Below are 24335 nucleotides of genomic sequence, written 5' to 3' on the forward strand. Positions count from 1 at the left end.
TGCTCCGAAACCTTCCATTGCCATTGAACCGGGGATCCAATGCGCAACAATGGTTCTCACAGTTCTCCTCTTCATCCAATATTTGCGTAAGACAGACTGACAGCCCTGCTCCCCCCTCAGAATTGCGAGGTAATTTGTGGTAATCCGCAAGACAGACACTCGCCTCGATTTTTTTCTCAACTTCGACGTGAGCTCACTCCGGAGGTTCCGAGAAAGGCTGATCCCTTGGATAATCCGCCGTGAAAAAAATGATTTGCATTCGATAGTCTCCGCCAGGTATCACGGAACAGTTTATTTTTTGTTCCCACCGTAAAACAGCAAGAAATGCGCTTTTATTAGCTGACATTATCTGAATGATTGTGTCCAGACCTATTTGTCGCGCCACTAGGTAGCTAGCTCCTTTCGCACCGATCAGCCGCTACTTAGAATGCCAGACGCGTCCGTTCTATGAGCGACCTACTATCAGACACGTACGTCAGCGTCAATGGGTACACGCCGAGCCCCAGGCCTTAGTTCACCGCGCATTCGCGTCGCGGTCGTAACTCAACCCCCTCTTTCGTTCCTCTTTCAATCAATGCCGAAGTTTGGCATTCTGGACGAACGAGTGTTCAATATAAAAGCGCGGTGGAACCCTCGATCGACGAATATCGAATAGTGAGCTCATCATGAAGATCGTAAGAGGACGAGTCCCTACAGTGATCTATCTGAAGTCATTCTGCAATGCATTCACGACTCGATAAACATTTCGCCCTCAATAATTTATTTCAGTTAGCGATCCTAGCTGCCTTCCTGTACTCGGCCTATGCTGGCCATCTCGGCGGCGGCGAACTCGCCTTCGGAGGTGTCGTCGGTACAGCAAAAATCGCTAGGGTGTCTTACGTGAAACAGCCCGTCATCTCGACCGCTTACGTCAAACAACCCGTCGTATCGTATGTGGCTCGACCTGTGAAAACGGTTTCGTTTGTTGCCAAGCCCGTTGTGTCAGTGTCTCACGCTCCTGTGATAGCGGTCAGCAGCTTCGGAAGCTCTTCTGGTGGTCACGGGAGCGGTTGGTGGTGAACTCGTGACCGGGGCGGCTGGGTGCTCCGAGTTTCTTGTGAATACTGCCTATGTACATTCCGCGCGGGGCAGGTCAGCCTCTTCGAGGTGCAATGTGGAGTTAAGAGAGAAAGAATAAATATGCGTAACCGAAGCTCTTTTGACCTCATGTACGGCAGGAAATCGACGGTGACCTTCCCTGAGGACGGGGAAACCTGAGGGAGAATCCCTGGCGTGCGAAAGAAGATTTCCTCCTCCGAGAGAACCTCTCCTCGCCTGTTGCATAAGAGCGCACCAAATCCATGTGGTAGTGCGGAAGTGTAGAATTTTCGTGATTCGGGTGGGAATTCTACGGTCCGACCATGACGGCGAGCATTCTTAAGAGCAAGCCGGCGTGCTCGTCTGAAACTTCTCGTCATATATAACGGGAACGAATGGAGTGATGAATTATTTGATACCGACAACGAAATCAACCCCCTCATTGAACAAACCTCTATGACCTTATGACGACCATTGTTTCTGCAATTTTTCTGACAATCTCCCTCGGGTTATCGGTGTACCGCGGACAGAATGCCTTGCGTGGGGCGGGATTCCTCCAAAGACTCGGTTCACTCGATCTAGCCAAGCAAGTCCTCGCCATATTCGCCATCGAGGGTTTGGTCGAAGAATTGATCGAACTGGTCTCCGGAGGAGCGCTACGTGGGGCCGGAATTTCCGAAGCTTTCTGGAAGCTGTTCCCGAGAGCAGCCGCGACAGCGTCGAGCGGAGGCGTGCAGCGATATCAGGGACCTCAGAACCAAGAAGATGCAGGAGGGACCGGAAATAGAACGCAGGAGCCGAAGCCCTCAGAAGGGGGAGGGAAACCGAAAGAGCCCATGGTGAGCTACAGGTTCTTCGGAGCCGTCGGAAGCTGTCCGCTTTCGGAGATCAGGGACCGCATCAAACTCCGGAGTCCAGTTTCGGTTCAACGACCTGCTGGGGAAGCGCAGCTCATGCACATAGAGGACTTGCTGAAGGTTTTCAGAGACTCGATGATCAAGCAAAACTCTGTTTTCGTAATTGACGAACAAGAGAAAATCATGCCGCTCTCGACGGCCATTCAGAAGTTCAATGCGGCCAGTCGCTTTTTGCAGCAAATCGCTCTCGACCCGGAGAAGAAGCCCAGAATCGAAGAGGCTTCAGATGATGACGGGATGGTGAAGATGCGCTTCAAAGATGCAGATCTCCCCCCTTTGAAGAAACCTAAAGAAGAGGCCGAGAATCTCTCTAAGCTCGCCACCCTCATGAGGAAAGGATTCAAAGTCCGGGACGGGAACGGGAAGAGAAGAATGAATCTCGAACAGCTCAATGCGCGTTACGAGAATTGCATGAACTATGTCTCGACAGGCAGACTCTGGCTCCCCCTCACGTCTGAGCGCATCGATGCCTTCATGTCGCAATATCCCCATGTCAGCCACAATAAGAAGTGGTGGCTTGCGACACCCGAGATTCTCGATTGGATCGAGTCTGGTTCGAATCAGCTCCCTGAAGAGAAGAGGGTGGAGCCGAAGAAGGAGGAGGCGCAGAAGGAGGACCCGAAGGGCGAGGAACCGAAGAAGGAGGAACCGGAGGGCGAGAAACCGAAGAAGGAGGACCCGAAGGGCGAGAAACCGAAGGAGGAGGAATCGGCGGTGGTGGAACTGAAGCTAGAGGAACCGGAGGCCAAGCAGCCAAAGAAAGACGAATCGATGATGAAAGAAGCCGTGGGGGCCCCCGTCGATGCCGGTCAACCTCACGCGAAAGCGATCCCCTTCCCCCCAACGCAAGTGAAAGATGATGCGGGACGAAGAAAAAAATCCAGATTCGGAAAGAAAAAATTGAAGAAATCAAAGAAAAAATCGATGTCAGCAGGGAACGAGTCGAAGTTGTCGCGCAAGAAGTCGGAGTCGTCGCGCAAGAAGTCGAAGTCGTCGCGCAAGAAGTCAAAGTCGTCGCGCAAGAAGTCAAGATCGTCGCGCAAGAAGTCGAAGTCGTCGCGCAAGAAGTCGAAGTCGTCGGGCAGGAAGTCAAAGTCGTCGGGCAGGAAGTCAAAGTCGACGGGCAGGAAGTTAAGGTCTTCAGGCAGGGAATCAAAGTCGTCGCGCAAGAAGTCGAAGTCATCGGGCAAGAAGTCAAGGTCGTCGGGCAGGAAGTCAAAGTCGACGGGCAGGAAGTCAAGGTCTTCTGGCAGGGAGTCAAAGTCGTCGGACAGGAAGTCGCAGAAATCAGGCAAGAGGTCGAAAAACTCAGGAAAGAAGTCGAAGTCATCCGGAAAGAGGTCGAAGTCATTAGGCAAGAAATCGAAGTCGTCAGGCAAGGGGTCGAAGTCCTCGGGGAAAAGATCGGATGCGGCTGCCAAGAAGTCGAGGAAGATAGGCAAGGAGTCCAAAACGACGGAGAAGAGATCGAAGAAGGCACAGAAGATGTCGAAAAAGGCGGACAAGCAATCGAGAAAGGCTGATGAGAGGGCGAAAAAAGCTGAGAAGAGATCGAAAAGGGCTGAGAAAAGATCGAAACGGGCTGACAAGAGATCGAAAAGAGCTGAGAAGAGATCGAGGAAGACGGACAAGTCATTGAAGAACGCAGACAGGAAGCTGAAGAAGGCAGACAAGAAGTTGAAGGAGGCAGACGAAAAGTCGAAGATCGCAGACGAAAAGTCGAAGAACGCAGACGAAAAGTCGAAGAAGGCAGGCAAGAAATCACAAAGCGGATCAAAATCGCAGAGCCAGAAGAGCCGGAAGAAATCGAGGGGATCAAGGGAATCGAAGCGTTCAAAAGCCTCGGAGCGATAGAAAGTTTCGAAATACTCCGGTCATCGGGGGGTGTTTCCGCATTCCTGTGAGCATGAGTCTCCCCGACTGATAAGAGCCGAAGAATTGGAGAGTGCACCGAGACCCTGTACGGCTCGCTCTCTCTCCCCACAAAAACGCAATCCCTTTCTTAGCCTCCGCTCGGCGAGTTTCTAGGTAGTTTCCGATCGAATTGAGAAAATCTGGGGAATGTCCGTCTGTCTCTAGAATGCTCAGCGCTGCAACAGGGCTCGTCTCCGGCACCTTTCTTTAGAGAAATTATCGAATTTTCCTGAGAGACTCTCGGCTTTCACAAAAAAATGCAGAGCGAGCGATTTTCGATACAACGCTAAAAACCCCATCAGGATAAGCGGGCTATTCGCTCAGCAGCCCCGAGTGCTGCTCGTCAGGCAAAGATCACTCCCATCATCTCGAGCGGAGGCTCGCTCTCGCCGCGGTGGTGAGTGCAGAAAACAAAACAGAGTGTAAAGAGTCCGAAGCCCGCAGTGTCCGAAGCCTGGAATGTGCGAAGCCAGAAGTTCCGGAAAAGTATGAAACTTGCGTGCAGGAAGTGTCAGTGAGTCGTGACCGGACATTCCTAAGTCGCTCTGCTAATGACTCAGTCAATGCAAGATTTCGGTGTTCCTGAATCTTCGCTCTCCGGAGCCGACTGAGTGATCCTGACTATATGAGACGGTCCGGAATAGCATTCTTCTCAAGGATTGAACACTGAAGACCAGGAACGAAAATGTAAGATCCCGCGAAACGATTTTTCCATCCATGTTCGCCTAATTCGATCACGAGCGCTTCTCGGTGTGATGAATGTTTGCTGAAAGTGTCGACTCGATTCGAACCTAACTCATAGTTCCGTTGAATCCCATGGATCAATAAAACCATGACACAGTTCTCCCCTGGAGATTTCCCTAATGAGACTCCGTAGACTTAACTCTGAAGTGAAACCCGATTTTCTCTTTGCAGGACTGGGCTCCTGGATCTGCCCGACGAAGTCCTGGAAATCATTGCGGGCTTGATGGACGCACCGACGCTCGCTGCCTTCAGCAGAGCTAATTATCGTTTCCTATACATCGCAGCGCGGTGCACCGAACGGCTGAGAGTTCCTTACGTCAATCGATACTTGAAAGAGCTGCTCAGGAACAGAGTAACGACCGTCCGCTCCTTGGATTTCTCGAGTTGCATGTCCCCCCCAGTGAGAATCCTTTCCGTGATCGCGAGATGTCCACATCTGAAGGAACTCCATGTCGTGAACTGCGATATCAGTCTCGTTCAGCTGAGAGACCTCCTGAAGCATCTCAAAGAGCTCGAAACGCTGAGCTTCAGTTGTATCGACCCATCTAAGTACGCCTCGGTTTCCCGTCACACGCTCATGGATCTTTGTCATCCACGCCACTCAAAACTCTACCCGACCGTGACATCGCTCCGCCATGTGTACATAGAGACGTGGCCCGGTTCCATGCCCATGATGCTCATCTTCCAGTTCCTGGACAGATGCTCGAACCTGGAGAGTTTGCATTTGAATTTCATCGGACTCCGGTCCACCGTGACCAGTGTGGCAGACAGAGAAGTCAGACCACTTCCCTCGGCGTCGCGGAACTTCGGTCGTTTGAAGAAAATCGTGGTTTCCTGCCATCAGTGCCATGGACTCCTCCTACCCTCACTCCTCCAAGGTTTATTCGTGTCGCATCTAGACTTAGAGCAACTGAATCCGTGGAGACGAATGGATTTAGCGTGCTACATCTACGAGAACGCGAACTTCAATTCGTCTAATCCAGTTATTGCGAATCCCGACGAGCCACCGAATCTTCTCAGGGACGCGTATCATGTTCGTTTCGAATGTGCGGCCGAGAGCCACATGAATTTCCCATGGGGTACGCCACGCGGCCTGAAAATCGATTGCAAATCGCCGGAAGCGGCGCAGCGAGCGGCGAATTTCTTCCAGAGCCCGGTTGCGTGGTCGGGCGATCTGGTCGAGCTCGACCTCACCGAATGTCACGGAGAACTACCTCGGGGAGATTGGTCGAATTTGATCAATTCGGCGCCTAACCTGACCGCCCTCGCACTGCCTCATTGCTTCTTCCCGCTGCATCAAGGATTGGAACCGCTGGAATCCGCTCATTCGAACTCGGTCCATAAGCCGAAGCGGCAACGATCAGGATGGAACCTCCTGGCGTACCTGAAGACACTCAAGCTCAAGCAGCTCGTCGTAAGTGGTGAATGCGCCCACAATTGCGGCTACACCCGACTGCCATTGACCTCGCAGACGCTGAGCGATGTGTGCGACTTCAAGCACCTTGAGGAGCTGACCGTGCGAAACATTGATGCGTCTCCATCGATTTTCGCATCTTTGGCGAATGCGAATGTTCGCGTCGTGCGACTCTGCTTGAAGGGGATGCCCACAGTAGCCGGTCTCAAAGGGTTCATTCGGAAATGCGTGAAGCTGAAGTACTTCAAGATCGAAACGCCATCGCTGCAGTTGAGTTCTCATCTACTCTGGGACGCCCTTGCTCAAGGCGAATCGCTCGAAGAAATCTGCCTCTCTTCTTCGTCGCAAGATAAAGTCGACATATCTGTGATCATGAAATACCTGCCAGTGATAATTCAGAGAATACGTGTGCTGCACGTCCATGCCTGCCGCGCCAACAATCGTATGGTGCTGAACAAGGCAATCAACGAATACGTGAAAGAGTACGCGCTAACTCATCATCGTGAGATTCGATTTGAATCAGTCATGACCCTTTCGATGAGTGACCCAAAGAACCAGACATTCCCCACCTTTCTACCTGGTCGAAACCTCTGCTGCGTTTCGAATTACATCGCCAAAATAAAACCCGTCGGTTGGGGCTTCCCATAACTTACTACATCTAGAATATCCCCCTCATCCGACGCATAGAATTCCAAGCTCTCAATTCGCGTTATCTGGTTCCGTGGAAGTCAAAATCCTCGACTCTTGACCATTTAATCACTGTACAAAGGACTTCCCGGCCGCGGTTCGGGAATTTTCTAATCCATGTTTCAAATGATCGAGTCGAGCTCCTGGTCGGTTCGAATCGGAGACTTTTTCTCCATTCAGTTGGGGGGAGTCCCCTGGAGATGGGGGATCTCTCTATGTGACGCGTGAATAAAAGTTTGTAGATTTTGAACGAGGTGAAATCTCTGATGGAAATAAGTAATGCGGAGACGTCATTAGTCTGCGAATCAACGGGAAGAAAAAATGATAAGTCTTGAGGACGCTTCGAGCATGGCATGCGTACCTCAGCGTCGGATAGCTCTCCAGATAGCAACTACTCGCAATGAAATTCATTGAATTAATGTATGGAGACGTGAATGATTCGGTCCGTATAACTTATAATAAATGATGAATCATGAATACATTCCCGTCAGTGCGCAATAGGATGGCTTTCATCGCAGCCCTTATTGAAGACATATATGACGCGTCTCGTTCATGGCTCGTTGCTCGTGAACGGGCTCCATGAATGTTTTCTCGGTGTTTTCTGTCTGGTTCCGGAGTTTTCAGGAAGCAACTAAGGGGGAGTCCCCATTCCGATGATCGATGTATAGCGCAGCGACGTCTATGACCGAATTGATGAAGATAACAAACTGACACTCGGTCTCGAGTTCAATCATCGTCTTTTAGGTCCAGCAGAAGCTTCTCGTCTAGATTAGCCACGTATCTTATGATAGGTATTGTGTACTTCGTCTCTTTAGGACCATCTTTATGTGTTTCGAGTCTCTCTTGATCAAGAGCGAGTCTGCGATACAACAAGCGGACCATGTCGTCGATCTGATCTTGATCAGATCCCCCTTGGCGGCCGATGGGCTCGAACCGTTCCGGAACAGATCGATCATCGTCTTCTGGCCACCATATGTCCATGATTTTCTCAATTTCTCTCCACGACTTGCCCTCAGATCTCAGCTTCCGGATCTCGCTGAGGTATTTCTGCAGGAGTTCCTCATCCAACAAGGATTCTGTGTCGACATCAGCTGATTGAGACATACCGACCAAAGAGAGCGCGAAGCAAGCCATGAAAATCCACGATAATGATGTCATGGCGGTCGAGCTTCACCGGCGGAATCCTCCTGGAATTCTCGCTCAGAATGAGCTTCGTTCTCGCTGTGTGATATCGGCGAAAAACCTGTGTAATGATGGAGGTTCCTCTTCGGCGATTGTGGCGAGACGAGTGATTTGTAGTTCCGAACCGATACATGGAGTTTGAGACATTCGATCTATATAACAGTTTGATCACTCGTGTTCACGGTTGCTTGAAGTTGTCATGGCCACTCAACCCTTGGCCAAGCTGCAAGACTCTAGCGGGTTCCCATGCTCCGTGAAATACAGGAGCCTCGATATGATCGTCGAGAGCCCTCCGACTCCGAGGCTGACCTCAAAACCCACGTCAAGGTCAGCGGTCTTGCTCCTACCGAAACTGTTCGGAGTCACCCGATATGTTCCCCAACTATGCTCCTCCTATTCTTCGAATTTCGCAGGCAGTGTATAAATCCGGCGACAGGGTCCCAAGGCAGACCATGCAAGACGAGGAATTTGGAATCTCTTGTCTCCAGCTCCCTTGAAATTTCGCCGCTGCTCGCCCTATCGTCCTACGAGAGTTCGCATGGCAGCCTCCCAGCCACCGCACCGCAGCCGAGAACCTACGGCATCGATAGTTTCTCAGGTCGATCTTCGCCCCCCACTGTGTCCACAATGTTCTCATGTCATTCCACGTTGTCCGCCTTGGCTCGTGAGGAATTTATTTCCGAATCCTCTCCCGGCGGCTCCGCCGCTCTTCGCCAGACACGCGAGCAATCTAATGAGGCACAGGACATCACACACAGGATCGAACTTAGTCTGCATCAGGAAGAGCAAACCCTTCTTCAACGCGGAGCCCTCCCTTATCGTTCACAATCATCACAACTTCACCAACCTCGGTACGACCCTCGGCTCCCTCAGGAAATTCGACGGCGTTCGCTGAAGACTTCCGAATCCTCTGATCCTTTTCCGAAGCGGTGATAATCGCGAATCTGAATTCACTCTTAGATCAACTTGAGGAGGATCGAGGAGGAATTACCTCGGATCGAATCATCCTCCACGGTGAGAGCCTCGACAATTTATCCCGCTCGGGGCACGACGCCGTTTCGCGGGAATGATTCCACATTCCGCGCTGGCTATCGGGTGCAAGGCGATAGGTATATTCCTTTTTGAAATGTCCTATCGATGCTCAGAACGACCGCGGGAATATATAGAATCTGGGAGGTATAACCAAGAGTTCAAGCGAAGCTTCGCCAGGTGAGACATAGGACCGTTTCCGTCAAAAAGAATGAGACCACGTTCATCGAATTCTTCGCCGTTGACCCGCAAAGAGAACGAGCACCTCATTCGGAGAGATAATGTAATGTCCCGCCGTCACATTTTCGCCGAATATTCCAAACAGATATCGGCAGACTCCCCAGTACTTTTCCTGCATGCCACCCACGATACCACCCTAGCCGTGGAAGACGCCTTGGAACTGTTCTCGCTGTGCAAGAGATGCTATGGAACCCCTCTGCTTGGATGGGCGCGGATCTACAGGAAAATGAAGCTCGTTCATGAAGAAAAGCTCCGTTCGTGCGTGATGTTATCTCCCAGCCCCTAGCCTTTGGGTGTTTCCCAACCGTGATTTCCATCAGAGAAACTGGCCTTCTCGAAGGCTGTTCCAAAGTAGGACCTCCAATCTCCCAAGGTCCCGAATCCTATCCCGATCCGTCGGATTCGCCCAAGGGATGCGGGGTTCATCTCAAGTCAGCCGTACTGACCGCTGAGGAGACCGCAATGACAATGACAGCGAGAAGACATGAGCTCCATTGAATTTTCATTCCTAGAAGCGGAAACTACTCCAATGATTGACTCATCCCAATGCTCCCGGCCGATGCTGCGTCTGGACGAGCGTATCGTTTGAGCCGGAGAGTAATGATACTGACTGTGGGGCAAGACAGAAAAATGGCTCAAGTCCTTACGGATCACAAGGTTTTGTTTTTCATTTACGATACTCTGCAAGATAAGCCGCAGTTTCCCACAAGAATTCTCCATATCTTTAAGTTTAGTTGTCTTAATGTTTCATGCGAAATAGGTACGAGTACTTCCTATCGGAAGCGGTAGGTGTTTTGTCACAAAGAATTTGAAAGCGGGCGGTAGAGCGTCCATCTGTTCCCGTGGGACACATCTCGCTGCAAGACATTCGAGCCTGGAAAGCTTCGAGCCGAAATTTTGTCGCGAAACATCCGTCGCGCCGAGACTGCAACAGGCGTATGCCTTGAGTTTGTTCGTGAAGGAGTCACTCCATCGATGCGTCATGAGTCTGTTGAGCACTGTCGGCCTGGGCTCGGCGTTTTGCGAGTTCGGGCGTACCTCATCCAAGATCCATCGCGGTGTTCCTTTCATCTCCAAGGATTTCTCGATCCTCCGGAATAGAGTGTAATGGGAATCCAAAGTGACCATGGGCGACGCTCCCATATCTAGAAGCTTCACTAAGATCTTCTCTTCGATCTTGCACGTGTAGTTGCCGAAATGTTTACTTAAGGTATATATGGCTTCCGCGATGATGCTGAGAAAGAGACTCGCCGCCGTGGCGGGCACATCCTTCGGTTCGTTCAGGAGTGTGATGAAGACGCATGGCAGCAAGCGATACACACAGCCCGGTCCTGCTTCCTTGCAGAGCAGCAGCATCCCCTCCCAGGGCGGTATCTTTCTCGAAACGGCCGATTCGACTGTTCGCACCAGGGTCAAATTAATGTGCTCCCTCAAAAAGCTCGCCGGGTCCACGAAAGAGAGACGCGAGCGCAAGTAGGCCATTTCCGTCAAGGATCGGCAACTTGCGAAAATCCATACGTTTCGAGGACTGAGCTCTCCGTATTCGGAACTCGACGGACCGTAGCGCTCACAGATTTGCATGATCATGATAAATTGAACGATGAGCTCAACGAAATCTCGTCTAAGGGCCGACTTTTCCATGTACTCGATCTCTGGTATAGTCGAGAACAGATTCTCGTTCGAGATACGTTTCGCGTGTTCGACCACCAGGGGGAACTCCTCCATATCGAGGGCTTCTCGGAAGTACTTGAGCCTTCCTCTTTCGAGGACCAAGCCCTCTCGGAACGAACTAATTTGGTTTCTAAGCACACCGATGACCGACGAAATAGTCTTCAGAACTCGATGAGGCATCCCCCTCGACTCGGCCCCTTTCGTTCTGAAAAAAGAGTAAGCATATGTTGAGAGAGGCTCACGGTTCGATGAGAACCTGGGAGATTGTTCGTGTAACTCCATTTGAATCCTTCAAGGATCCGCCGGAGGGAAGTAGATCTTGCACCTGGTAGGCATGACTGCGGCGTGGAAATCTCGGTGTAATCAGTCTCGACCTCTTTGGGATGCTTCACCAGTACTGCCTCTCTGCCTGACGAGCTTGGGCGGAGATCTGGATCAGTCTCTTCGGGGCAAGTGAGTCTGTGGGTAGCCGCTAATTATCATGAGACATCGGTAATTTTTCTGGCGAAGCGACCGATATCCCTGAGAGCTCCTGGCTCACTCACCTTGTAGAAAATGAGCTTGGGAGACTTTCACTGCACTGCACACCGAGGTTCTGAGAGCGCTGTTTTACTTATTTCCTGGAGATCGCCGGTCTGGAGGGGAGCTCGTATTGGGTACAGGTCTGCCCATCGGATGAAACGGCTCGTCTTCGTGCGAATATTTTGGAACCCTTCGACGTCACAATCAGATCGCTTCATGCATATGCGCGAGTCACGGAACGAGATGCCGCAGCATGCTCAGAATGGAGACTTATGTATATTCGCGACGATATCACACCCCGTGCATCCCGGTAGAGACTCTGCGCCGGTCAGTACCTCCTCCAAATGGAAGCCTTCGGAAATCTTCTCCCTGCGGAAATTCGCCGAGTGTTCGCCGATCTTGTGCGAGACCTTGTGCTAACGGAATCTCTCTTGCGTCTCATCCCCGGCATGTCACGAGTGTGACTCTATCATTTTCTCCTTTCGCCCTTCGGTGGCTTTTTCCATCTTCCATTCCTATCGCCGGAGCTATGTGGATCCTCGATTCCGACGAGCCCCGAGTCCATCTGATCATGTCTCCTCGTTCCGAACGTTTACAATATTTTGCTCCCGAAGTCACTTCGTTAGCCATGGTCTGGTATCTATCTACTCCAGAGAGCTCGTTGAGTCGGGATCATCCAACGATAGAAAGTTAGGGTCGCAGAAATCAGCCGAGATTTCAGCGCTTTGCGCCTTCTCGCAAGAGGATTTCCGACGGATGGAATTCCGGTCCTGATCTACCATAAACTATGCTGGCTAAGAGAGGGTGATTCGCGAAGGTTTTTTCCGGTCCTCTAAGAACTCTACATCCGTCACAACGAATGGACGGTCGAAATTCACTAGCTTCCCATATCTTCCGGACAAAGATTGAGTCCCCTATCGCAATTTGAGGAACCTTCCCACAAAGGCTCCTCTCGGTTGAGAGCAGGGAGGAAGCAAAATCCTGGATGATTTCCGTTTACCGCGTTGTCAATCGGACATTGAGAGTAAGCGGGTGGAATGTCAACACGCTGCCCATACGTGCGCTCATGCTCTTTGCTCAGGCCGCGAAAGACCTCGTGATCTTCGTAGCTTTTGCTGTCGACCTCGCGCAACTGTGAAAGGCCGCATGGATGCAGCTGCCGGACAGAAGGAGATGGTCTCACGGGACTCGACTTGCTGCCGAGCTTCTTGCATGGTTTGACGGAATTTCTTGACGATTCGAAGACGAAAGCGACTCCGCTGGAGAGAGAACCATGCGACAAGCAAGCCGATCGAGGGAGGAGATCCGGAGCCGGCTTCAGGAGAGAGGAGTATCGATTTTATAATTGTTCAGAAATCCATGCCCGAGAAAACTCGAATTCATGCCTCATTGCCGGCTCCCCAGATCGGAGTATCCTCGCAAGGTTCATGAATCGCCCCTTCTCATAATCTCTACTACTCGATCACCCCGCTGAGCTTCATTCTCAGACGGGGTTGATTATGAGAGATTATTATTGACGAGCCGGGAGGGCGCTCCGCGCCCTCGCGGCTCAATTGCCCGCACGCCGGATGCGATTCTATCCAAGGCCCGAGCGAGTTTGTCGAGTGATTACGACGGAAAGCGTGATACCGATTCGCAATGAATGAGTACGACACCAAAGAGCATGAACACATGAATTAGCATGAGAAAAATGATGCGATGCTTTCGCAGGCCTGAACGAATTTGTCGTGAGTAATCGGCAGTTATTGTTCTGAGGAATATCTGATATGGAGATTCCCTTTGTCCGATGTATGCCTATCTGATATCTGAATGATAGCACGACGCATGAGCATTCACAACTGTGCTTACAGTTTGGAATCTCTATTCACGGGTCGATTCGCGGGCGAATTGAAGCAACGCCTCCGACTTATCTTGGGCATGGCGAATTCAATGAGGAGACCTCTGAGCCTCGTGACGAAACTCCACAGATCACAAAAAAACACTGCTTAGGTCTCTCGTACTTGTCACTGAATCTCTCGAAGAATGTAGGCAAACCGCGCGTGAGTCCCAAAGTTCTTTTTGTCGAAGATGTTCACGACAGAAAACTCTGATTGGAGTTCAAAAAGATATATGGATGCAGAGTCGGACTCTCCCATCGCTCCCATGGAGCAGGAGAAATGATTGCACAGTAATGAAACAGGTGAAATATATGGGCATCGCTTATCAGATACGCTGAAGAATTATAGAAGAAATTTTGGAAAGCATTATGTTCGATCTCGTAGCTCTCGATTCTCCTCTGATGATCGAGTGGAGAACCCCGATATTTGGTTCAATGCCGGACCGATATTACTGCTTTATTCTATAGGGGGAGAAATTATCATTATCAAATTAGATCATGCTGAAATTAGTAGGCTGCTGCGACGTCTCTCGAATCGCGCGCCTTGCCGGAACGGTCGTGGCATCATGTGTAGAGGAGTGGTGGAGAGGATTTCGTTTCCAGCGAACACTGGAGAAAAACTTGATAATTTTCCGGAATAACTCGAGAACGATGCGATTGATCGAGTGGAAAAGTACTTCTTACGCTAGCGGGAATGATTCGGCATCGAGTCAAAGTAACTTGAAGTCTTTTGACAGACAAATAACCCCGATATTTGGTACAATGACGGACCGACATTACTGCTTTATTCTATAGGGGGATGGTCGAGGTCCTTCAGGTCAATGAGCTGGGTCTGCGGCGAGGGTGGAGACGACCAAGCAGAGCTCGAGGTTCGATCGAAAAGAGCTCATCGAGAGAATATCAGAAAATGAGCATTCTTCGGCGTGCACTTCTCCACAGACCGATATTCCCCGAGAGAATGGGATGAAAATCGGCAGCGAGGAATCTCTCGGGTGCCTCTCGGATCTCGGGATCGGAATCGGAAGGTGTCAAAAGAGAGCTGATTCGGCAGATATGCGTATCTATGAATATCTGCGGCATTCGGCTATGGGTGATTCACCGACCCGAGCCAGGTGATTCCAGAACGACGGGCGAGACGACTCCCCGTTCGCTGCTCTCTCCGATTGTATTCTCAAAGGACAGATGTGTCTTGCTACGCCTAGAATGGATGGACAACGATGTCCGCATCATATTACGAAATGGCGAAGAGCATGCAAAATCTTGGATTTGTTCTGCTGTCCACCGTGTCTACCTTGTATGATCAACAAGATAGCGTTTCATCCACCGGAGCCAGCGTACTACAAATCCGTTCCGATCGAGCCTAGGGCATCTCACGCTCTCCCAGAGGGCCGGAGCAGGCAAATGCGAATGGTCCTCGAAGATTCTACGCACACCGAGGTTCCAGAAACACACTTGTACGTCGATATGAAAATCGGTCTGTGCAGGACACGACGCATTGCTGTCACGTACTGGAATCTCCCGCAACCATCCGAACTCATCATACTGCACAGTCACGTGAACGCAGCAGATCTCGGGGGTATTTACGATTACATGGTCTACCTTCGGACCAGACTACGGTGTGAAATAGTTTCGTACGACTACTGCGGTTACGGCTCCAGCAGTGGGTCCGCCTCGGAATCCAATATGCTCAAAGCTTGCGCTGAAGTCTTGCGGTATATAACGGAAACGTTGAAGAGGCCGATCAGCCGAGTCGTCCTCTACGGCCAGAGCATCGGTTCCGTCCCAACAGCCTATTTGGCGTCGATTCACAAGGTGGCTGGGGTCATTTTCCATTCGGGCTTGTACTCAGGTGTACGTCTGATATGCCGAGAAAGACAGGAGAAATGTTTGTCCAGCTGTGTTGACCCTTTTCGAAACGTCGACCATATCACAAAGATCAAATCCCCCGTGCTATTCATCCACGGTTCGGAAGACCTCGTCATCCCCATGTCACACGCCGTCGACCTGTCGCGGTTGTGTGAGACCGCTGTAGAGCCGCTCTGGATCCACGGTGGAGGTCATACGGGACTGGAATTGAAACCGAGTTTCATAGGGAAGCTGCGAGCTTTCCTTGAGTTCGTCGAGAGACAAGGAACTACGCGTGGTCCGCATTCGCGCGGAGGGAAACCGCTCGGATCCGTCCGGCTACTGCGATCGGCAGACAAAGCTGTCGATGTTTTGTAATCGTACTCGTTTTTCCTTTGCGTTGCGAATAAAGACACATACCGTAAATATTCCAATACGAACCCGGGCTCCCATAATTCCGAACCCTTTCGCAGAAGGGCTCCTATTGGGGAGAGGCTCCTATCACAGGGGAGCTCCTCATGATCCCACGCGTGGTTTTGCAATGACGGTGATTGGGGAGAAGAGACTCCAGAGAGCTTCTCGGAAATCTGATCCGATTCCCCTTGAGGGGCTTCTGTCCGAGACGGGCTACTATTGAGGACGGGCTTCTATTCGACTCGAGAGCCCCGCCGAGGGGCTATTATTATTGGAGACGGGCTACTATTGGAGAGGGGCTTGTACTCGAATATTTGCGGTACATCAATTATTGAGGGGTGCCAGCGTATCCAGCTCTGCTCCGAACAGTAGGCAGTAAACAGTCTCACTCTTTCGAGATCATGCTTGTGTACCTCGACGAGACGCGCTCGTAAATTCTTGGACAAAAACGTATTCGGATCACCTAACATCCCAGGAACCAATCATTGCGGAGCGGGAGCGTGAGGGAAGCTCGGGCTGGGTTTTGTCCAGAGTTTTTCCCTCGCCTCCCGGGCTTTGTTATGGAGGGAATCTTTCACTGGCAATCAGTGGAGACAATCCGAACAGATCTGGGTTTGATTGAAGCTGGAACTTCTCTTGTACTCTCGAGTCTTGCTGCCCAAACCCACCTGTTGATCGCAATCCGACTCCCCAGCTTACAGGTGAGATCGATCATGGTCTCCTTTGTCAGCACCAGGATATTGCTCCGATGGAATCTCGTCACGAGGAACCTCGCGGGTTCGGCGAACTCTCTTCGTTCGTGGAGAAAATCCGCTATAGCGAAAGATGTTCAGCATTATCTTCATGGCGGGCAAGCCAACGGACGGGAAAGAAAAGTGTTCGTTTTCTCAAAAATTCGCTGTTACGGATTTCGTTAAAACGATATTGTACTGCATAACGAGTCATCGGGCTTCACCGTATGTTAAATGCTGGCGGTTCCATATCGTTACTTCGGGAGAGCTCTCTATCATATGAGTACTGTGATACGCCGGCGCTGGAGAAGAAAAGTTCCGCCCGAGTGATACTGCTGTACGCAATGGGATAAGCTCCGACCTTGAGATAATCCTCTCCTGGCTCCTTGCTCTTTCTCTTATTTTCATCGCGGTTCGCTGTACGCGATTTTTTTCATGTTTCGCGACTTCTTGATACGGTGCGTTTCTTGTAGACTCGGGTGATCAGATGTTCTCAAGGATCGATTCTCGGCATTCGTGACAGCCCCCATCAAGCTCGTGTGAAACCTTTGGAACGACTGGACTCCAGGAAGACGTAAGTTCAGCGCGGACACGGTCTCGACCCTATACGCGTGGAGAGAATTCGACGAGACTTGCACAATCCATCAATCAATCTCGAGGAGTCGGTTCTGGGATTCGTGGGATGCCTCGGTGTCAGGGGATCTGGATGGGCCGAAATGTGTTGTTCAGAGGGCGGCTCATTCTCGCCGGAATTCTGAAAACTGACTCACTGAAACCCCCATTCATAAACTGAAGAATTCGGAGTCACCCCGTGCTTAGCGTGATCGAGTTCATTCATAATCCCTGTCCGACTCGATGGACTGACGCGGAGAGAAAGGGATTCGGTCTGAGATCCTCAGGGCTCGCTTTGTCAGGGTGCCAACGAAAATCATGTGGAAACGTTCATGACTTTCCTCGAAGACCGAGCGTATGTTTTGCCTTTGGCTTAATCGCAGCTTACGATCATCCGATTCATGCCTGATGGTTCGAATGAGCCAGTTCAAGCCCGAATCACCGCAATTCCCCCCAGCGCTTGATGGCTCCTTCCAGAATTTGTGGCCGAGGCATCGAGACCAGGTCTTTTAGGCAATGATTTTCGGGACCGTCCCATCGTTGCCATGATCATCAGTGAATTTTAGGCGGCCAATACCATTCATTACCTCTTGCATTCATCATGCACCGAGCTCTTCAAAGCGAGCTACACCGTATGTATCAGGGGACCACAGCGATATCTGACCATGATATGAATTTTTAATGCAATCGCTCCGAGCGGCATTCTGGCATGCGTCTCCCAGAAATTCTCCCGCTCAAACTCAAAGACTCGAACTCAACACAGAAGATATGACGACTAATGTCATACGTATGAAACAATCGACGGAAATTCGCCAGCTACTATCGCATTTTCTCGAGGGTTTTTTGTTTGGTTTTCCTTGAGGGCGTCATCGGGCGAAGAATTGGATTCGCCGATATTGGTTTTGTTTCGGCGATCACGCCTTCGCTACCTGTACTCCCTTGGCGGACATCACTTCACTGATTCTGAAAGTTTTCTATTCCGAGTTTGAACATCTATTGGAGAGCAACTCGACGAAAATCGAGCTGGCAGGTATGGATAGATCACGCTTGATTATTCCGACGGAAAGACGCCCTTCTTCTCGGGAGAGTCAGACTTCAGCATACTCAACGTCTCTGCCTGAGAAACATGACGAGCTTGTGTGCATACTATAGTTGACACTCAATGAGAATAGTATTAACGGAGTACGATGATCCATGATGAATTGTTCATCGAGAGCTCGATTGAGGAGCTCGGTGCGTCTCGCAGAGCCGTTCGCTAAGCGAAAGGTTCCTTTCCCGGCTTAGGGCTCGATTCGCGACTCCACGATACGGTCTCCCAGCTGCCCTCCACGTTCCGAGTTCGTCATCCTCATTGGGGGCAGAACGGTCGCCGGATGGATGAAGAATGCTCGGATCCCGCAGCTCGGGAGAAAAGTGTGCCTATAGATATGAAGAAATTCACTCGTAAACCGAAATGGGTCCTTGATTCTACGCACTTTCTCAAGAAGTCTACTTGCCTACTTACCTACACATCAAGCCCGAGACTCTCCATGGGGGAAACTATTCGCAAGCTCGGATTCAGGCGGGAAACAGGGACGATATTCATCCTTTTCGTTACAAGTGCTTCCGAGTTGGCCACAGGAGGTCCAGGATCTTCTCGAACACATCTGCATCGTGTTTTAGCCTTCGGAAACTTCCCGCGAGGGAGCAGCTGCCGGGTGCACGAGTAATCTTCTGCAAATTACGGAGACGTTTCTATTTTTCTCAACTCCCCTTCCATAACCTGAATATTGCATTGAGATGACTGAGTCACATCAGGACGATGGGGCACGATCTCTTCTCCGATTAGTTCCCGCTCAAGCATACTCCCGAGTGGACGCATGCGTCATATACGCATTTTTGGAAGAAAGGAGCGATTGAGGTAGAAACCATGTCATCGTGTACCTTCGGAGGTGAAGTTTATCCTCCTGTATCTCCCGGAAGAGGGTTTGTCCACTTGTTACCCGTCCTTGAGCATCGAATCAGCGTCTGTATCACGACTTCGTCGGTAGACGTAGCGTGATTCTCGTCGATCCGAACTTTACGGTCGGAAAAACTTCGGCTTCGAGACTCCACCTGCAGCGACAGCGATTGGATCCATTGCAGATACGGCGTCTGAGGAACACTTAAGAGAAGGATATCCTGACCCCTGAGCAAGATGACAAAGGTTTCGCTGCTGAGGGGACGCCACGGACAGCAATTCCTGAGATACTTTCAGACTTTCCACCTTCTCATGTCTGGAATCACCATGGTTAGTGCTTTGTGCCGTTATCGAGTGAACGAGAGCAATGGATCTGATTGCAGAAAGCCAGTAGCTGAAGTCTCCTCAGGGCAGCATGAGATAAGCAGCCGTCGAACGATGAAAATGTACAGGGAAATTATTTTAAGTAGGCAAAAGGGAATATTCATCTGCTACCTTGGCTTCTTTCTCAGGGTCTGGTACTCGTTCTCGTCGGACCAACGCTGCTCGATCTCGCGGATATTTTGCAAGTCTCCGTCCGTCAGATAACCTTCGTGTCGTTCGGATGCGATTTAGGAGCTTTCATCGGCTCCGCTCTAGGTGAGTGTTTTTCCGAATTTCGGATTCCTTGGCTACCCCAGAACGATTCGGGCGCCGCTCGGATAGCCCCCCTCCCCGATTCCCCCACCGCTTTTCGCGAATCGGAATAAATAATTCACATTGGAAGCTTATTCATAGAATCTACTCAATTTATCAGAAAACGTTTCAAAATTAATTACCTCCGCATCGTTTGAGGGCTCGTTGAGAAATTCCCTGATTGGAAACGCCTCGTACCGACGGGCCATTCAAAGTTCCGCTATCTAGGGCTGGTGATGGAATTTTTTCATGACGTGATCTTGTCGCGGCTCAGAAAATCCGGCGTCAACAGCTTACGTCGTTCTCGGTCAGAATGGAAGAATCGTAAGCGACGAAAAGAGACTTCTGCGAAGATCTCTTCCGAGAATCTGAGCTCGGTTCTCAAAAACATGTCGGTACGCTCCGAGCCCGGCAATCGGAAAACCCATGATAGCATCGAATCAGGAGCGCTTTTGCCATTTCTATACCCTAAGTGACATGATCTTCACCCTTCAGCCCTGGTGATCTATAAATATGTCAGTGCGCAGAAGGTCTTGATATCCTCCGTCCTGCTGATCGGTATATCGAACATACTGATCCCGAATGCAGGATCGCCGACAACGATGGCTGCGTTGACATTCTGTGTCGGGATGAGCGTGGGAGTCGTGGAAATTGGTGAGTTCCGTGCTCCTTCTAGAGTTTCCGAGCTGAGGCATAGATAGATTGAGCCACCATCCCCCCTCCCACCGTCGACGTCATCGATTCCAGAGCTTTCCGAATAATCTATTCCTCGTGCTGCAAATCCTTATCCTGGTCAATGCGAAGATGACGTCATGCTTCCGATCCTGATTGGGGAATTCGACCATTCGGGAACGGGCTTGGGATATGGAGAACATTGAGTCTAAAGATTCGTTTCCTCAGGAGCCTATATTTGGATAATCGGATTGTGGCCGGACAACGTTGCTCCAATCACTCAGATGCTCCACCTTGCTTACGGCATAGGAGCGTTTATGTCACCTTTGATCGCGGAGCCTTATCTCCGGCATCACGAGTGAGTAGAGAAGCGATTCTGTTTTCGAAAACAAATGTTCGTAAGGATGATCACGACAGCGGTGTGATTATAAAAATACACGGTTGACTCCTCAAACACGCACTTGTATACCCTTGGTCCGGCTGAGAAATAAAAGAGGAAGCCGATGCCCCATTTGATAGCGCTCAAACGCGACAGAGGGAAGAGTAGAGATGAGACGACGGCCAGTGCGCGGAAGCTTCACGAAAACGGTGTACAGAGATGATTGTCCTCAGAACTCGGCAGCCGGCCGAACGCTTACGAGATGATGTCGAAAGCAGACCCGCTTCCATAGGGAGCCATGCGATTGGGTGACGGTAATTGTCGAAATCGTCGCCCTCAGCTCGAGGTTTCACGATGTTGGTGCCAAAAGCCGTTCTGTGCGAGAACGAGATCGACATTCAGAGGGATACTTCCGATATCAGAACATGTGATCCACGACTTATGCACACAGACGTTCACTGATGCATACGAGGTAATTCGATCGAGAGTTGTTGCGGTCGTCTCGTCGTGAATGATTTGAACGCTAATCTAATGACAGTGTCGGAAAAGAGAGTTACTCCGACCATAATCGTTTGCACGGGATTCCCGATGGCGATTTGAAAGCCTTCCAGTAGATAGATTGACCGCAAAGAATTATCCGAGCTGTTTGTCCGTCGCGTCAGTGGAAAACACGCGATCGCTCCGCCGAGGGACCGACCATGTCGCGCTCCTGCCATGGGAGATCCGGTCAGATTGAGAGAGGAATCGTCTCCTGTCAGCGTCCTTTAGGCTTCTCGGTCATTCTACAATAAGCGTGAGAAAACGCGAGCTTCCTTGGCAAAGCCTACGTGCTCCTCCGGATTCGAGGCGAGCTACTTCATTACCGGAGTAAAAATTTCGTACACGTGTATACAACATATATTTACAATATCCCATCTGCCGTAAACTTCTCGGCTTAGAAGCGGATACATTTTTCACTGCGTTGGGTGTGGGTCATCGGAACGAATGACGCAATGGAAGACGACAGACGAGAAAGAAGGAATACGACGAAGCTCCGCGGGAGTTTGCAGCTTGAGAAACAGCGACGAATATCCGGGCTAGAAAGCGCGCTCTTCACCAGCCGTCGTGTCGGTCAGTCCGGATTGGGAACAGCTAATTGCGCGATCTCAGAGGACGGATCTTCCGAATCGCGGAGAAGGCTCATTTGAAACTGAAAACTCTTTGAAACGAGTGGATAATTACTAATAATTACTCCCCCGGTGAAGTCGAGCCGGCAACGTAGTCATACGAGGGAAGTCAGTAGGATAAACCCCTTGTTTCTTCTTGAATGAGCATGCCAAGGATTCGGGGTATTCTGGAAAAACTTGTGGCTGTTGAATGACTCCCTTGACGAATGAGGAATCTCTTTTGCAGGGAAGATCCCGATTCACTCGTATTCAACTCGACAGAAGCAAATAAGACGGAGTTTCTCAACGATTTTTTGGATGGCGAATTCGACAACTCCAGCTACGTTGACTATCCTCCAAGCTTGGCTACGGAATCCCGAGTGTACATCCCCTACGCCTTGATCGGTGAGCATGAATTGCCGGCGTCGAACGGAAGCGCTGGAGTCGTTACCGCAGACATTCCCCTAACAATGGATCGATTATTATCACTGGATGGAGTGGTGGTTTCCAACGGGAACGTAAGCGATTATTATCCCGCTTACGTCGGCGGAAAATTTCCGGAGCACAAATGAGATCCGAAGACCCGCGCTCGGAAAGTTGATCGACTTACTCGTTCTCCTCGCTGCCATTCACTGGGATCCCGTGTCGATTGACATGACAGTTGATAATTCAATAGAAGTCTGAAACACCGACGTGGACCACCGCGACGATATTTGCGCCCACGCATGCTTCGACTTGACCTTATGGCGGCGGCGCCATTCACGCGGAGCATCTCCTAAGCGAGAATCGGCCGGCAATGTTTTCGATTGCCACATGAGTCAGCCCTCCAGAAGAAAAAAGACGCAGGAAATTTTCCCGCCTGGGAAAATTAGGGGGAGATTAGCGGGCCGACTCGAGCTGGCCGCATGATTTCTGTCAACCCGATTCCCCGATCCACCCAAAGCTGAACGTGATTTTCTACCGCGCAGGTGCCTTCGCTCTCTTCAATGCTGGCTCCATCCTCGTTTCGTACTGTTTGGACTCGAGAGATATCAAACCCGAAGAACCCGCCGAGGAAGAACGAGCGGCACGGAAACCAACTTCGAAAGCCTTCCAGTGGTCCCTAGTGTCACTGGTCGGCTTCTATATCATGGTCCTGGTGGTCCTCGAAGTCACCGTGGGCAAATTCCTCGCAACATACGTCGTTCAGCATTTCGGGCTCGACCGTTCGATCGGAGCTTATCTCGTCTCGTTGTTCTACATTGGATTCACATCGGGGAGGGTGGTTGCCGTGCCATTATCTCTGAAGTTCACTCCGATGCAAATGATGAACGCCGCGCAAGCGTTATTGATGGCGTCGGCGGTCTGCCTAACAGTTTTGGACACAAACGTTAATGTTTTGTGGATCTGCTTCTTTACTTTGGGGCTTTCCATGGCGCCAATGTTCGGCTGCTGCACGGCGTGGCTCTCCGCGCACGTGACCCTTTCGCACGATTTCATGTCAGTCATAATGACTATCGCGACTTTCGGAGCCATAGGTCCTCCCCTTTTTGTCGGAAGTTTCATCGAAAGCCATCCCTACGTACTAACATATTTCATCCTGCTCGCTGCCGTCTGTGTGCTCGTGACCGCCTGGTCGATGGGCTTCGTAGCCCTCATCTATCACAAAAGAACCTATAGACGATGTCCTGTAGACACGAATGAGGAATTGCACAAATTGAGTGAAGCTTGATCTTCTCTGACAGAATGCTCGTCGCACCGATAATTATCGAGAAGCTTGTTGCTTAGCAGAGACTTCAGTCCCCCTTCCCCGAGGCAGAAGCTACCCTCCAGAGGGTTGCAGCCAGGATGCGAGTACTTGAAATGCGGCTTCGTCCAAGGGATGGCTTCGGCAACCCGTCCCGATTCTTCCTACCGTCGGCTCGTCTACATGAAACCATGAACCTTCGCCATCACTGCTATCCATAATGTAACTTGTGTCTAAAGCTAAGCAGCTCCGGTCTCAGTTCCTTGATCTTATCCATTCCGAGCTCGTTCTCCGCATTTCCCGTCGGGGAAGCGGGAATGTCTCGGGAAATTCGAATGATTGCTCCGATTTTCGTGCCAGCCTGAGTATTCTCTCTGGCGAGGGAGAAAATTAGCGAAGAAAGGGAGAACAACGTTCCTCGTTTGACCTCAATAAATATATTTACTCTCCCTCTTTTACTCGTTCATGATCAATATATTCCACCTAGTTTCATTGCTCGATATCGTATCGTACACCCGTAATGCTTGCTGACATCAAGTCGCGACGATCGACGTCTTTCATAAAGCATTCAGCTAAATCAAAATTTATCTTTACAACGAAATGCCCTCATAGACTATCGCCGTAGGGGGAACTTCATCACCCCGATCCCTTAACCTTAAGTTTGTACACGCCTTGGTCTCATGACATGCACAGCCTCGAGAGGGTTTCTCCTCTGGATTGTCGCAGGTGGGGCTCAAAGCTAGCGATCCGTGATCTCGTCACCGATGTCGAATCAATTGGATACGATCTGATGAAAACCATTCAGCTCAGACTCACAATCAGTCGTACACATTGGGTTAAAACCCCTGGAACAACATTCAATGCACATCAACAAACACTCATGCGAGTTGAGAAACAATCCGGTCGACGGTCTTAATCTCAGCG

General features: G+C 50.6%; 3 protein-coding genes across 3 annotated transcripts; 2 read left to right on the forward strand and 1 right to left on the reverse strand.

Moving 5' to 3' along the window:
* Nucleotides 1-9856: 9856 nt before the first annotated feature.
* On the reverse strand, nt 9857-11621 carry LOC100899155 (uncharacterized). The gene is made up of 3 exons (XM_003748184.2): nt 11421-11621; nt 11201-11334; nt 9857-11080 (listed from the first exon to the last, which is right to left on the reverse strand). The coding sequence occupies exons 2-3, from the start codon at nt 11209-11211 to the stop codon at nt 9952-9954; spliced, it is 1140 nt and encodes a 379-aa protein (XP_003748232.1). The 5' UTR covers nt 11212-11334; nt 11421-11621; the 3' UTR covers nt 9857-9951.
* Nucleotides 11622-14476: 2855 nt separating this feature from the next.
* LOC100904388 (alpha/beta hydrolase domain-containing protein 17C-like) lies at nt 14477-15496 on the forward strand. The gene has a single exon (XM_003748217.2). It carries the CDS (start codon nt 14477-14479, stop codon nt 15494-15496), a length of 1020 nt encoding a protein of 339 aa, XP_003748265.2.
* A 1202-nt stretch (nt 15497-16698) lies between these two features.
* Nucleotides 16699-23482, forward strand: LOC100904534 (sodium-dependent glucose transporter 1A). Its single transcript, XM_003748218.3, has 7 exons — nt 16699-16837; nt 19000-19144; nt 19327-19453; nt 19985-20143; nt 20390-20519; nt 21933-22090; nt 22654-23482. Exons 2-7 carry the CDS (start codon nt 19052-19054, stop codon nt 23394-23396), a joined length of 1410 nt encoding a protein of 469 aa, XP_003748266.1. The 5' UTR covers nt 16699-16837; nt 19000-19051; the 3' UTR covers nt 23397-23482.
* Nucleotides 23483-24335: the final 853 nt, after the last annotated feature.

Source organism: Galendromus occidentalis, unplaced genomic scaffold, assembly GCF_000255335.2.
Source record: "Galendromus occidentalis unplaced genomic scaffold, Mocc_1.1 scf7180000077529, whole genome shotgun sequence".
NCBI lineage: Eukaryota > Metazoa > Arthropoda > Arachnida > Mesostigmata > Phytoseiidae > Galendromus > Galendromus occidentalis.